This window comes from Micromys minutus (assembly GCF_963924665.1).
Source record: "Micromys minutus genome assembly, chromosome: 11".
Taxonomy (NCBI): domain Eukaryota; kingdom Metazoa; phylum Chordata; class Mammalia; order Rodentia; family Muridae; genus Micromys; species Micromys minutus.
Genome location: NC_137980.1, coordinates 27017188 through 27033046, shown reverse-complemented (window position 1 = coordinate 27033046; position 15859 = coordinate 27017188). Strand labels below are relative to the sequence as shown.

General features: G+C 46.3%; 1 protein-coding gene across 2 annotated transcripts in view; it reads left to right on the top strand.

Moving 5' to 3' along the window:
• AFF1 (ALF transcription elongation factor 1) overlaps positions 1–15859 on the top strand; it is a 145834-nt gene that overhangs the window by 48128 nt on the left and 81847 nt on the right. The window contains exon 1 of one of the 2 annotated variants that reach the window (XM_080925478.1): positions 1303–1431. The exons of the other annotated variant lie outside the window; for it this stretch is intronic. Within the exon in view, the coding sequence (XP_080781604.1) occupies positions 1415–1431 (17 nt within the window). The 5' untranslated portion in view covers positions 1303–1414. Of the gene's footprint in view, positions 1–1302; positions 1432–15859 lie in introns of those variants that run through there. 2 annotated transcript variants of the gene reach the window in all.

Sequence of the window (15859 nt, the reverse complement as noted above, 5' to 3'; positions counted from 1 at the left end):
AGGGGAGGGGAGAGGCAGACAGACAGACAGAGATTAAAAAAAAAAAAAAAAAAAAAAAAAAGATCCGCACTTCAGAGTCAAGATTCAAAGGACTAGTTACTTCATCGAGGGCATTCCTAAAGCTCACGAGTTCTCCAAACTACTAATGTACATGGTGAAGAAAGCAGTGGCTGGTAACTAGCCTCACCCGTCACCACAGCCTTCATTGCTGCGAAGGCGTCAGTCATTCTCCTGCAGAGCTAAAGCCAGCGGAGTGAAAGACAGGCATTGTCTTGTGTTCTTATGTAAGTGGTTCTGACCTCTGAGGGGGACTCCCAGGAGCCAAGAGACCTTACATTGCAGTTAGCGAGGAACCCTGCAGTCTTTAGGAACCGGGCTATCAGTTACATGAGCGATATAATATAGTGGGTCCTCGGTCAAACCGGGGTGCACCTTTCAGCTGCAGGCTGGTGCTCCGGAATGCCCAAGTTAAGTCTTCTCCCTGCCTTTCTGCCTGTCGTAGTTCTAGCCACTTCCCAGGCAAAGCTTGGTTCCTTTCCTGTGTCTGAATTGACGCAATTTTCGATTGTACTTTCGAGCGTTTACGTTGGTTTGCATCATGGTTTTTGTTTAGGGAGGGAAGCAATTCTTTTAAATTATTAGGGGACTTCCCTGAATGTCTGTCTTCTGTGTAATCCTCATGTTGCCCCAAGAGGGAAGTCGTTGTATAAACACTAATTTCTGGGCACTCTCAAAACTGAAAGCAAAGTTGAAGGGTGGCTTGCGGATCCCTGATGTTTCCGATGGCAAGCCCCGCGGCGGCGGCCAGCAGCTGTGAGGACGGTGATCCCCCTGCTCCCACACCCCGCACACCCCCGCGGCAGCAGGACCCCATCCCAGCTCCAGCGCGAGGGGTCTCTGCAAGGCTCGTTCCCACCCGGCCGGGCTGGAGGCAGCAGCGGCCGAGCGCGCTGCCCTTAAAAGGAGGCGGGCCGTACCACCGCGGAGCCCGCGGGGGGGTCCCGGCGAGCTCGGGCACCTCGAGGGGAGCCGAGCGCCGCGCTCATCGCCCTCGAAGTGCGGGCGAACCGGGAGTGGGGACCCCGCGGAGGACGGCGCCGACGCACCCCTTGGTCTCTGGTGACCCGATAGTGCCCCGGGGCGGCGGGCAGCGCCGGTCCCCAGGCTCCGGGGAGGTGCGGCTCGCCCGGCGGCCCCCGGTGCCCGGATGTCCGTCAGGCTCGGCGCGAGCCGAGGCTCCGGGGGGCGGGGGGGGGGGCGGAGGCGGTGCTGAGGACGCCGAGGCTCGGAGCGCTGTGTCTGCCCGGCAGTATCGCCGACGGCTGCGGCCGATGCTGAGCGCGGCGCGGGTGGAGGGAGCCCGCGGGGCGAGCGCGCTGATGGACTTGGGACGCCAGGCTGTGTGAGCCGAGCCATGGCAGCCCACTCCAGGTGAGGCTTGCGCGGGCGGCGTCTGGGACCCGGGAGTGGTGGCCACGGGAGCCGAGGCAGGGGCGGCGCGGGTGGGAGTGCGGAGGCGCCCGGGGCGGGGGCGGGGACCGCAGGAAGCCGCTGGATCCCTGCTATCTCATCCCGAGTGTCGGGCAGAAAACTGTGTCTGTACCGGGTGCAAAGGGACCGCCCGGAAAGTTAAGGTTAAAGATCCTGCTTCTACCCCAAAGAAGTGAAGTTGGTTTCTCCGCTCTGCCGGAGCCTGGATTCTAATTGGCGTGCCTTGTGCGCTCTCCTCCGGCTCTCCTTGTTGCCCACTTGGCGTCTTCAGAAGAAATTTGGGAGCGCACTTTATGGAAACTAGAATTCGCCTAGGAGAGAGTGGGGGAGAATTTGCCTGGTGAGTAATGAAGGGTTTTGTTTGTTTGTTTGCTTGCTTGTTTGTTTTTCTCTATTAGAATGTACGATTCCTCATAAAACGGCATAGTCAGAGTGAATCTGCTGAGTCGGCAAAGGCCGGAATGCCCCGGGTTGGTGAAGGGGAGCCTGGCTAATGAGCCGCAGTTGCTGTCAGGGGAGCGCCTGTACAGCAAGGACCGAGTCCTGCCTCCTCCCGGGGTTTGCAGATTTTGAAAGGAACCTTAAAACTTGACCGCGCACTTGTGATTGCCCAAGATTCAGGCTGTTGGGTGTCATCCTACTTCGGTCTCTACAGCTGTGGGTCGTAATGGAAAACGGGGCCGTCGTACCTTTTCAAAACTTTTGCCAGAAGGCACTGTGGCTGTATAGGTTTACAATTATGGAAAGGCACTTTCTTTAGTCTAATACTTGGTTCAGGATAGTGATTTGTTGACATATTGGGACACTGTACTGGACTAATTTTCGGTCTGTAGGTCGTGGAGAGCAGTTGATTTGTAAACGTTAGAGATTGAGTAGATATAACTTGAATTTTTCTAAGAGATTAAACATTCTAGGAAGGAACTTTTCTAAATAGAAAACTTCCTAAGTGCGTTTGAAAACAAGTTTAGTCCTCTCAACTTGGCTTAATTATGTCTCCAGTTTATTGGGTGTTGGAAGGGAGGGGTTCCCAACCGAACAAAGGAGGAGGGAACAGAAATTGCATCTTTATAAACTTTGGCTAAATGCTAACTATAAAGTAACTTTTAAATGAAAGCTTTTAGCACAAACAGAACCCGTAGATTTTCATAATAGGATTACTGCAGATGTCTTCAATCTCACGTTTCTCAGTTGATTGAGATTAAGGAATTGTTTTCTTCCTTGGCTAGTAATTAAATATGCTATTATAGACGGACGTGGTTGCCCACGCCTTTAATCCCAGAACTCTTGCCTTTAAACGCAGCACTCAGAAGGCAGAGACAGGAGGATCTCTTTGCCTTCTGGAGAAAGCCTGGTTTACAGAGTTCCCGGCCAGCCAGAGCTGTTACACAGAGAAACGGTCTAGACATTCCCCGAACTATTATGTTGTTACTTTGTCTCAATGATGTATTTTAGTAAAGACTCTTCTAGATTATTTGTTTTCTTTGTCTTTTGTAATTTACTTGTATATTAAAAATACTACCCTGAGAGTGCCTTTATATATCACACTGCCTCAGGATCTCATGGCAAACAACCTAAGATTAAGGTACCTCTATAAAATTGTTCAAACAGTCAGAACATGGGGATTTGAACCTTAGTTCTATTGTTCCAATTCCCGAGCCCTCAAACTGATGTCAAAGGTAAAATGAGATGAAAAATAAATTGGGATCTGTATGTGATAGACACAGCAGTAAGCTGCTGTAATTGGATTACCTCTTCAGTCACCCAAATAGACAAGAAAGTGCTTTATTATTTTCACTTGGTAGTTAAGGCCACTAGGTCACATAGGTTTCTTGCCCAAGGTCACACAGGTGTAACATGTCTGACCCCAGATGGACAGTGTAGTTGCTACAGTGTGGCACTTCCTGCTTACTGTTGCTACATTGTAGCACTTCCTGCTTACTGTTGCCTCTGCTGTGGCAGCTGCAAAACCCTAGAGAAAGAGCCCCAAAGTGGTCTCTGCTCAGTTTGCTCTGGTGCATCATCTTTAATCTAAGTCATCAGTGTGGCTGTTCAACGCATCAGCAAAGACACTGGTGTTCTTTGCCTGGCCTGGCCACATGCTCTGGGACTAGAAACAAAGCCACAAAGCCGTCATGGTTGTTTTCTTAGCCTGTGTGTCGAGTATATACCATGTTGTAAACAGCCCTTCAGTTTGGCCTTGAGTGTAGTCTAAGCTTGGGAAGACAGTGTCCTGTGTGGCAGAGTAGATAAGCTTTGAGATTTGAATTGAATGTATGAGAAAGATTCAAGAAATTTTTGGATTTCAGGAAGCCCCCAAAGTCAGGCCAAGCTTCTTGAAAAGTGCTAAGAGAAACTGCAGCATTTTTTGTGATACTAAAACCACTAGCACCTCGTGTAGAGGACTGAAGATTTGCTCTCATGGCAGTTGATTTGGATGGTCAGGCTCATTGGACTTAGATTTCCAGCTCACTGTTTAATCATAGTGGTTAAAAGCCCTCCCCGTCTCTTAAAGAGGACTGAGTTCTGTTCCCAGCCCTTACATGCAGCTCACAAACATCTGTAACTCTAGTTACATATGATCCAGCTACCCTCTGGCCTCCATGGACTTCATGCAGCCAGTTAGGATACATACATACATACAGGCAAAAATGCACACAATTAGGGAAAAGAAAAACCACCACCAAATGTACTCCAAGTAGTTTCATTGTGCGTAGACATTTGTAGGTGGGAACTTACAAATGGGAATTGTAGTGGGAATTGTAGTGGGAATTTGTAGTGGTGGAAGTGAGAAACAGGTTCTGATTTACAGCTGATGGAAATGAGCTCTGCTGCATTGACTTCCCTACATGGTCCAAGGCAGGATGCTGTTGCTTCTGGTAGTCGCCTATCAGTTGTGAATGAGGGTGCTAAGTGTTTATGGGCTCAGTAGCTGCTTTAAAACTAAGATTATAAACCCTCCTCCTCCTCCCAAATCTTGAAAGTAGTAGTTTTGCTTTGGTGGTGGAAATATTGCCTCCTCCTCCTCCTACCTCTTTATTCTTTGATCCTGGGATTCAATATGTAGATCAGGCTAGCCTCAAACTCACAGTTCTATCTGCCTCTTTTGGGGGTCAATGGCATGTGCCACCTTGCTTGACAACGATAGGGATAGATTTCTTTGTAATTGAAGACAGTTATTTACTACCCCTTGAAAAAACATGGTTCATTAGGATCAGAGCTGGGAGTTAGTAACCGCAGGCTATGTGCTACACCAGTCCAGCATGGGCTTCTCTGAAACCTGTAAACATAACACACCCTGAACACACTTCCTTGAGAGAACTGGTAGAAGCTTGATTTCCTCCTCGTGAAACAGTTACAGATCATAAGAAGAGTTTCCGGAGTCTCATCTGTGTGGAGGATGCTCCTTCTGCAACTGTTAAGTAGTAAATTCAGTGTATGGACCTTGTCCCGTGTAGAGTGCTGCCAGTCTGATGAGCAGTGTGGGTCGCTAGAATAAAAAGGAGACCCCTGTCTGACTTCCAGCTCCCCCAGTCCCTCCATCAAAACCATCTGTGGAGCCTAGGATGGAATCTATATCTTCTATCTTAAGCTGTTCTAAAACGTGCCTTGTGTTGGGCTCAAGGAGAGACCTTGTAATCCCAGCAAATGGGAATTAGAGGCAAAAGACAGCTGCAAGTTCAAGACAAGGGAAAGACCTTACAAACTGGGGTGGAGGGGGTGTGTCTGGGTGGTTTGCAGAGTGGAACTTACTTCTTTGTGAGAAAATTGCATCTGGCAGTTGAACTGAAAGATCCAGAAAATTGTCCATACATTGCAAAGGGAGACTAGGTCTGGCCAGCTCTCTCTCTCTCTCTCTCTCTCTCTCTCTCTCTCTCTCTCTCTCTCACACACACACACACACACACACACATACATACAGACACAGAGTTTTCCCTTGGAATTTGATACAAGTCCGTGTTAATAAAGCCCCAGAGTCAAAGAAGTAAAGTCAGGTTGTTCCTAAGCAGTTCCAAACTCATCTGAAGCTGGGTTTTAGTGGTTCTCCTATTCTAGTGAGGGAAACTGTTCCTGTTGAATAAAGTATGGTCCTTAAACTGGTACAAAACCAGTTTGGCCCCACCTTGTGCCTGCACTGCCCACTGGAGAAGCTACTGACTACCTGGCAGAAAACCCAGAATGCAAAGCAACTGTGATTAAACAGAATTATTGGGAAAGTGTAGTTCAAGGAAGAGACTTGGAGAGGGGAAAGGATCTGTGCCCTATTTGGCCACCTGCCTTTTGGGGCCCCCACACTCCTCCATGGTGTCTTTACTTAGGGACCTGGGACAAAGGAGGCACAGACAAGTCTTCAGGAATTACTTTGTAGTTCATCCTGGGAGCCCAGAGAGCTTCCTGACTCACTGTCTAGTTCTTTCCACTACGAAGACTACAGGAGCCATGAGTCATTTTTTTCTGAAAGTCAGCTGGCTTCCAGGGCCGTTGTTTGGCAAAATTAATGGAAATGATCTCCTAAGAGATCTAGGTGGTTCCGTGCCTTAGCATGAGTTGTTCCATAGCTGGGCAGAACTGTGCTCTTGAGAATGAGATTTAATGAATGCTCAAGTATACCAAGTCTCCATCATGGCTGGGAGCTGAGAGAACATTTCTGTCTTATTCCAATTGATATATCACTGAAAAGCCTTAGAAAGGGTGAATGCTGATTAGCTCAGAAGTCTAATTCAACCAAAGCAACTGACTAGAGTTGGGGTATCGTTACTTTATTGCTCTCTGAATAAATAAATAAATAAAATGCTAATCTACTTCTTGACTCCCTATAATGGGAGTCAAGGCTTGCCTCAGATTGTCATCCAGTAGATATCACAGCACGTAGCCCCCCATGGTATCCTTGCCTGGCATGCTGGTGCACACCTTTGATCACTCTGGAGGCAGAGAGGCAGGCTGGTCTCTGAGTTCCAGGCCAGCCTGGTTTGGTCTGTGTAGAGTGTCAGGGCAGTGAGGGAAACACTGTGAGTCAAAAAGTGAGTAATGTTTAGTTTTAGACTCAGTAGAAAAATAATTGATAACTTTGTGTTTGATGTCCTTGGGAACCACATAGGAAGGTTAGCTTTAATCCTGTCTGACTTTTGGGTGTCCACAGACATGAGTGTCCCGGCTTCTTTCCTCATGCAAAGCTTTCCTCTCCCCACTCTCTGCTGAGGGTTAAAGCTTAACCCAATGGCATTAGCTGTTGGACACCAGGTCCTGAAAGCCGTGTTTTGCGATAAAGGCCTCTTTTCTTGTGTTGGTTTATTAGCTGTTTTTTATTTAACTGGCTTAAATGCCTGCAGGAGTCTCAGGGCAGGACTTTGAGGTTAGATTTAAAGTATTAACAGGAAAATCCCAATAGTGACATTATCTTGTCCAAAGGGACAGAAGTAAACAAAGGGAGACATATTTTTATTGACAGTTAAGTTGTGTTTATTTTGGAATTAGGCTTTATCTTTTAAAAGGACACTCAGAGTTTGACCACAAGTAAAAACTACCAAGAACTGTCTTTCTTCTTCTGTGGCTTGTGGGATGGTTCTGGGGTTCTCTTGTCTGTACCGTCCTTCCGAGGGGTCTGAGGCACTTTCAGTATTGTTTGCTTCTGGCAAGGAAGAGTATAGGGGTGCGTGGGCCCTCCTGGGTTGAACCCCCGGAATCACCAAGGTGCTTGTCGCCAATTTGGCTTCCCTTCCCCTAGAGCTGCTGATTGGTCAGGTCCTGGGCAGAGCCAGGGTGGAACCCTGCTGTCCTTCATGCCTGGGGCCCATATATCAGCTTTGTGAACTGGTTAGTGAGACAGGAAGAAGTCATGCAAATACAGTGTGGTTGCATTTTTATTGAAGTCATTGCTGGGGTATACACTTTCCCTCCCAGAACAGAGAATGGCAGAGTGAAGATGAACCCCGCCCCGCCCCGCCCCCCGCAGTCCACGATCAAAGCAAACATAGCTCGCTGGGATGTTAAAGCCGGTTGTGCCGCTGTTTACGATCCAAGTTCGAGCGAAGGGAGCAGGCAAGGACGACAGTTGGTCATGCTGCACTTGGCAGCAAGTGCTGCTTCCCAAGGACCTTGATGTTTAGTCCCCCTTTATCCGGCCCTGTTGGCTCCCTTCCTTCGCCGCTAAGCCACACTCTGACACAGCCCCTCCCCCTGCAGCTCCCCGGGCGCTCTTGTTCTTGTTGTGTCTCCGAAGAGTTACCCAGCCGGGGATTGCTGGTGTCTAGGAGCAAGCTCTGAGCCTGAAGCGAGAGCTGTTTGTGTTTGCCGAACAAAAGCACTGGCTCGGAGTCCTGCCGTTGAACGCGGGAGGTTCAGTAAGGAACATTTTAAAGTGTTGCCGGGAAGTTAGCGTGAAACCGATGGCACAGATCACTTCCTGTAGCCCGGGTTCAGGAAGCTCTGGAGGAGGTGCTCCTACGTTTCCAGTTCTTGCAGCCCTCCTTCAGGGAACCCATGCTGCCAGAGGCTGAAGAACACGATTTACGGAGCACACAACTCGAGGGCGCTGTGCGGCGTAATTACATTTTGATTTGGTGCACATGTTTTTGTGGCCTCGACAGACCACAGTCGCCACGTGACATTCATCTCGGGTGGTTGTGTCTGGATCTCTTGGTAAAGTTGCACCTCTCCCTCTCCCCCTCCCCCGTTCGCTCACTTTCAGTGCAGGTGTATCTGATTCACTCTGGAAGTTAGTGTATGGAAAACCGCTGTGAAACTAACCCAGCCAGTTCCCCTTGGACTAGGAAAACTGACAGTTTGGTGGAGTTTAGTTTTCATCCCTTAGCTAACTCAGACATTTCTAACAAACAGGCTCTTTTTAATTGGTAGTTTTGAGTTACCAAAGCATTGATAAAGAGGAATCCATAATATTCTAATTTTGTTTTCATTTTTTTCTTTCTGGAAAGAAAACTTCATATCACCGGGAGAATATACTTAATTTTAAATTGCTTTAATTTTTTAAAAATTGATGGTTAACTCAAGCTCCAACTTCATCTTGTTTTCAAGTGACTTTGAGGATTGTTTGCCTGTTTCTTTCATAGCCTGGGTCTCCCATTGACCTTTCAGACACACATCATGTCCTCATTAATGGCATTTAAAAAACTATGTGCCCTGCACTCCGGAGGCAGAGGCAGGTGGATCTCTGAGTTCAAGGCCAGCCTGGTTTAACAAAGAAAGATGTTACACAGAGAAATCCTGTCTTAAAGTCTAAAACAAACAAAAACTATAAATAAAATAGAATTATGGAAGTTGCCAGTGTCTGTGGGGCTTTGTTCCTTGCTTCTGTGGTAAGGACTTTGATTTTAGAAATACCTTCATTACTCTCAGGGTTAAGGGACAGTCGACTGGCTCTTTTATCTTTTGAGTTTAATTTGTAGTCTTTAATGTCTGGAATTATCCATGCCTAGAGTAAACCTCAATTTCTTCTGGGGTCCCCATGTCCCCTGAGGCCACTGAAATGGTATTCTGGGGTCCCCATGTCCCCTGAGGCCACTGAAATGGTATTCTGGGGTCCCCATGTCCCCTGAGGCCGCTGAAATGGTATTCTGGGGCCCCCAGGTCCCCTGAGGCTGCTGAAATGGTAGTGCTCTATATTCTCGTGGCCTCCAGATAGGCAAGAGCTGTTCTTCTGTTCTGGGTTTGCTTGATGAGTACTTTGGTGACTGGGCAGCTATGCTCCTAGCAGACTCGCGCTTTAGTGACAGAGACCACCCTCAGCTCTTCTTTCTATTTCCTGTGTCATACCACATTGTCCGATTGTTCTAGCCTGGTTAAAACAAAACAAGAACAAATGACTCTTCTAAGAGGTCCACCATTTCCCACAAAGCTCGCTCATTTAGATCGCACCATTCATTGGCTTTTGACACCTTTATTTTTTATTTGGTGTGAGGTTTTTTTTTTTTTTTTTTTTTTTTTTTGCCTGCCTGTATATCTTCACACCACACCTGGCAGTGCCTAAAGGTGTCAGGAAGAAGGCAGCAGTCCCCCTGGGACTGGAGTTAACTATACCTGTGAGCTGCCCCTGGAGCGCCGGGAATGGTTGGTACCCTTGTCCACTAGCAGAGCAAGCAGGGCTGTGAACTGGTGAGCCATCTCTCAGTCCTCATTGAATTTGATTTTTAATTGCCTCCGTGTTGGATTGACCATAGGCCAGCTTCTGAAGATTTTAATTTTTTGAATGGCAAGTTTTAAAGTTACATTCATGTGCACATAACTAAGCGGTGTCCATTTAGCCGACTCTATTGGTGAGGTCTTTGGCCATTGCCTTTTTCAGTTGGACAAATGAGCCACAGATTTTGAACCCAGGATGTGACCCCGCTGGGGGCTGTAGCTCTCATACTATCTGCCCTTTTAATTGACTATGACGTCAACTGAGTTAGCTGTGTGAGAGCAGTGGTGGTACTTGTCTTCTGTGGGTGATGCAGCAGCGACCCCCATCTTGTGACACAGTGCAGGAAGCAAGACCCTTCCAGCTTAATCAAGTCCACATCACCTGTGATGACCACAAGCCAATCCTTCTTGTTCTCCAGAAAGGTAGTGACCATATTGACTTCTGCTTGAAGGACAGACAGTCTCATAGTAGGGATGAGCACTTAGCCAGCTGTTTCCTTATCAGCATGGGCCAGCAGCCTTTGCTGCTCTCTGCAGACTTCTCTGGCTTGCAGTAGTGGGCATGCTTATGCAGTTGGGTGCTGTTTGACTGTCCAGGGCTTGGGCGAACTTGGATCATGGAAGGAGGTACTTGGAGCCACTTACCCAGGATAGATAGTGCTCTACCATGGGGTCCGTTTGACAAAGCCTCCGAGGTTTCTTTACCTACAGTTGGATGTCTTGTACAGTACTGAAGTTCTCAAACTGAACATTGACTTTTCTTTTTTTTTTTTTTCTTTCTTTCTTTCTTTTTTTTTTTTTTTTTTTTTTGACTTCCTGTTTCTTCACAGCAGGCAGGGTTTGGGGGCTGGGGCCACCTTTTATCTACCCTTGGCTTTTTTTTTTTAATATTGTTCCACTGAAGGAGAGAGTAGGTTTCTGAAGATGTTTAAAGTCACCCTTCTTACCCCAATACCCCAATCACTACAATTGTTACCTTCCTTTCTGCCTGTGCAAAATTGCCTTTTCTGGGCAATTTAGATACACTGCTTCATAAATGGAATGCTGTGGTTTCTTGGGTTCAGTTTCTTCCGGTTCTGTTATGGTCCAGTCTGTGTAGGTCTGTCTACTACTTACCACAGGATAGCAGTTCCTGGCTGGGTAAGTAGGCCGTTTGCTGTCTTTTGCTCAATTAGGGATAATGCTATAAACTTTCCTTGCATGCTTTTTTGTGAGGACATGTTTTACTTTTTCTTAGTTATGTGTTTAGGGGTGGAGTTTATGGCTTCTGAGATAGTTTTATGCTTATTTTTATATATATATATATATATATATATATATATATATATATATATATATATATATATATATATATATATATATATATATATATATATATATATATATATATATATTGTGTGTGTGTGTGTGTGTATACGTGTACACCATAGTGTGTAGGCAGCAATCAGGGTGGCTTAGTGAGCTGGTTTTTTACTTCTTCCTCTGTGTGGGTTCTAGAGATTGAACTCACAGTGCCAGGATTGAATGGCCTCTCTATCCCGTGAATCATCTCAAGCCCTATTTTATTTTATTTTATTTTATTTTTTTTGAGAAAATACCAAGTTGGTGTTCCAATTATTTGTCCATTCTAGCCTAAGTCTAGGAGATCTGACGCTAGGAAGTTTTGGGAAGTTTATTTGCCATCTTTATAGCTGTGTGGGCAGTAAAGGAAAAAGCCGAGATGTCACCAAGTCTTGTGTGAATGTTAGGAAATGCAACCTGGCGCTGGTGGCGCACACCCTCAGTCCCCGAGCTCTGGAGGTGAGGCAGGCAGCCCCTCAAAGCTACAGAGGAAAACACTGTCTTGAAACAAACAAACAAAAAGTATATTATTCTTCATTTATGTTATATTATTATACAGCTACCACTTCACATACATAGAGATTTCTTTTTCTTTTCTTTTTTTGAGACAGGGCCTTTCTTTCTGTAGTCTTGGCTCTCCTGGAACTTGCTGTGTAGACAGAGCAGCTGGCATTAAAGACACTGGCCATCATGCCTACTTTGCAATTCTTTTTTTTTTTCTCTTTAAGATTTTATTATATTTACATGAGTACACTGTAGCTGTCCTCAGACACACTAGAAGAGGGCATTGGATCCCATTACAGATGGTTGTGAGACACCATGTGGTTGCTGGGAATTGAACTCAGGACCTTTTCTTATAAGGATTTAATCTTACCTGTATGGGAGTTTGCCTTCATGTATGTATGTGCACCATGCATGCAGTGGCCCCTAGGACTGGAGTTACGGTTGGGAACAGAACCCAGGGCTCTACAGGAACTCTTAACCACCGGGCCATCTCTTCAGACCCACTTCCTTGTACTTCTTAGTGTTTTTCTGAGGGCAAGGGTTTGAACCTGAGCTCTCCTGCATACTGAATATACATCCTGTCACTGAACAGTGACCCACAAGTGTAACAGTGTCATTGTTTGCCAGGTGTGGTAGCTCATGCTCTTAATCCTGGCACTCAGGAGGCAGAGAGAGGCAGGAGGATCTGTGAGTTTGAGGGCACCCTGGCTTACAGAGCAAGTTCCAGGACAGCCAGGACAACAAAGAAAAAAAACAAAGCAACCAAAGAAACAAAACCAACATTGTTTAAATTACAAGTCCTGAATCTTGTAATTGCAAAGGGGCCAGAACCATACTCTTTACTGTGCTTTTCTGGGTTTGGGATTTCGGGGTTCAGGCTGAGTCTCTTGGGTAGCTGGTGTCACAGGCATGTGGCACCACATGACTTCAGTGTGCTCCTTATAGAAAACTTTAATTCCAGCAAAAAGCAGCTGTTCTCTTTCATATACGAAGATAAATTATCTAAGTAAAACACCTGGAAGGTTCCAGTGAGACTCAGTGCTAATTAGTGGGAAACCCGAGATCAGCAAGACTTTACAGAAGCATGTTCCTGCCGGTGCTCCTTCAGATTCTGGATGTCTTTGCTCGCTCTGCGCATCTGAATCCAGGGTTCTTTCAGCACTGGGAGCCCTGGCACATTGCTACCTGTTAATGGAACTCACTACCTGGTAGTAACTTATTTACTTAATTATATTAGGTCACCGTGTGGTGGCACTTGACATTGATCCCTGCACTCTGGAGGAAGAGTCGGGGTAGATCTTGTTTTTTGTAAGTTAAGGCCAACATGGTCTACATAGCAAGTTCCAGGACAGTCAGGGCCACACAGAGACCCTGTCTCAAGCAACAGCAGCAACAGAATGTTGCACAGGAGTCAGTGAGCTAGCACAGTGGTGAAGGTGGCTTGGTGCTAAGGACCACATGGTGGAAAGATAGAACCCCCACCCACATCATCTCCCCTCCACACACAAATAAATATAGAAAAACACAGAAAGACCTGCCGTGGCATCGGTAGCTTCCCGAGTGTGTCCAGTTCTCACCCAGAGTGACCTTGTGTCTCAGTTACTCATGGAGATGTTGGCGAGCGCTTTTCTGTTATCCGTGGGCAGGGCATGAGGTTGGGTAAGACGAACAGCCTGTCTTCCTAAGGAGGTCGGATATTGGCCGGCAAACATCAACTAAAACACATGCAACCTGGCCAGGGCTGCTGTGCAAGACTAGGGTGCCATGGCAGATATTTCTGGGGTTTGGGAGAGCCGCTCCTGAGGTCGGTTAGGGAGTGTGTGCATGTGTGGCAGTTTCCCCCTAACCTACAGGCCGTGCCGTGTTCACCGCTGCTCTGTCACTGAGCTACATTTTCCTATCTTATCCTCCCAAGTACAGGCTCATCCCACCACACCTGGTGCAGGAACATTGCTTTCTTCCTTGACTGCTATTATATTTGTTATATATTATTTTAATTAGGGCAAACAGTGGTGTTATTTAGCTTAATTGTTGTATAAATACAGACACACTAAAAGATGTTGAAAAGTTTGAAGGGGACATTTTTATCATTTTATCAGGCAGTGATCAAGGTTAGATAGTCAGAGGTCAGTCAGCCTGGCCCATAAGCAGAAAGCTTAAAGCTACTCTCCTGCCCATCTGGAAGACTGTTCATGGGACCCGGAGTGAAAGTAACCTCCCTCTCCAAACAGGTCTCCGTGAGGTCACAGGTTATAATTTTATGTTACCTAATCAAAGCACATAAAGAGGCTTTGAGGCAGATTAGCAGTCACAGACCTCCCCTTCTTTCAGCGTTTCTGAAAGAAGCTGGTACATATTGCAAGTAGCTCGCTCTCTCAGGTTCTGTGGCTTCCTGAGAGGTTGCAATCCCCAAGAAACTGTAGCAGGAACTTTGTGAGCTTCGCCTTCTGGCTGTGTGCAGTGTCTGCAGGAGCCAGCCCATCGCCCTGTATATCTGCCCTGCCGTCATCTTCTGGTGAATGTTTGGGGACCTTTTGTTGCATATTTTATGATTTTTTTAATTAGCATTCCCAGAGCATATAAAAATAATGTTTTTATTATCTTTAAATAGTAGAATTGGGTCAGTTGTATAGCATGCCTGTCTTAGAGAAATATGTTTATAAGAAAACAGGAAACCTTATCTGTTGCTCTGTTGTGTTCTGAGTGACGACTGAATAGCCCAGATCACTAGTGGGCTTTCTACCATCCTTGGTACCCTGAGTTCTCACATATCAGTGAGATGGCTTTTTAGAAACTATTATTCTTTTACATGTTGTGCCTGAACTCATGTCTGCACACCATGTGTGTGCAGTGCTTACTGGCGCCACATGATGGCGTTGGATCCCTGGAACTGGAGATTCTCCACACTTGTGAGCACTACCTGGGGGCTGGGAATCGAACTTGAGTCCTCAAGGAACAGTCAGTGCTTTTAATTGCTGAGCCATCAATCTATTAACCCTTTGATGACTGTCTCTGATGTGATACCAGTAACAGGTCTTCCTCCTCTTTCTGAAGAAGGGATCTCAATTTATAGTGGAGGCTGGCTTTAAATTTGCCATCCTCCTGTTTCAATCTCCTGTGTGCTGAGGTTAATGACAGCTTTTACTATCCTGGTTTGTGCTTTCTAAGTGACCTAGTGGGTATTGTTGTATCTTTTGAGAAGGTTTGAGGTGATGTTTTTAATGTGAGGCTGAGGGATAGTTCCACAAATCTACATTTTCCACCACTCTGCAAAGAACCCATTCTTTCTGCCTGACAGCCATTATCAAATTCTTTATCGAATCCGTCTTTAGTTTTGGTCTTTGCTGAGAATTTATTCATTTTATGTGTTCTTGGTAGTGTGTGTACCTGATAACCCAGATGGTAAGGTGAAGGCACCAGATCTCCAGTTACAGATGGTTGTGGGTTGCCGTATTTGTGCTAGGAATGGAAGCCTGGTGTCCTGCAAGAGCAACACTGACAATTAACAACTGAGCCCCTACTTTTGAGAATTCTCGTGAGCTTTGCTGTGCGTCTTCCCAGATGACCTTGAGTGCTCAGTCAGGAAACTTGTGGTCTCTTTAATAGGATACTTAACTCGCAAATTTGGAAAACCTCATCCTGTTTTTCAGAACATTACAGCTTAAATCAGGGTTACCATGTTCCTTGTAGCTTCAAACGAGATGGAAACGGTGAGTCCCCAGCGGTTCCTGAATCATGATGCAGGCTCCACCCATCCACCATGGAGACAGGGGGGGTTGTTTGCCTCAGTTTCACCAGAGAGTAGTAGAAATGTGAGTTGGCTTTTGCCATGGGTGAAAAAAGCTCTCACAGTCTAATCACCACCAGTCACCCCCACCTGACCCCCACCAGGGTCTCCTACACGATTGCTTGCTGTTTTCAACTAGGCTGGCTGCCAGCAAATTCTCAGCAACAGCCTGTCTCCCCTTCCCTTCCTTCGAAGGGGTTATAGGCACTCACAGATGGGCCTGGCATTTTCCATGGGTGTTGGGGATTTGAACTCATATCCCTGTATTCCTCACTGAGCCATCTTTCCAGCCCGGAAAAAAAAAGATCTTTAGGGGTAATTTGTAATGGTGAATTTTGACACTTTGAAAGGCAGGACTTGAGTCAAGTGATTTTATAAATAGTCTTTTGTCTGCTGGATGGCAGTAGGCCACACCTCTTTCTAAAGACCAAGCTCACTGGGTGGGTAGATATGTGTATAGTTGTGTGAGTGTGTGAGTGCATATGTGTGTATGTATGTGTGAAGGAATGTTCGTGTGTGTGTGTGTGTGTGTGTGTGTGTGTGTGTGTGTTGTGGCTGGGGCTTGCAAGAAAAACTCTGAAATAAGAGGAAAATGTAATTTTG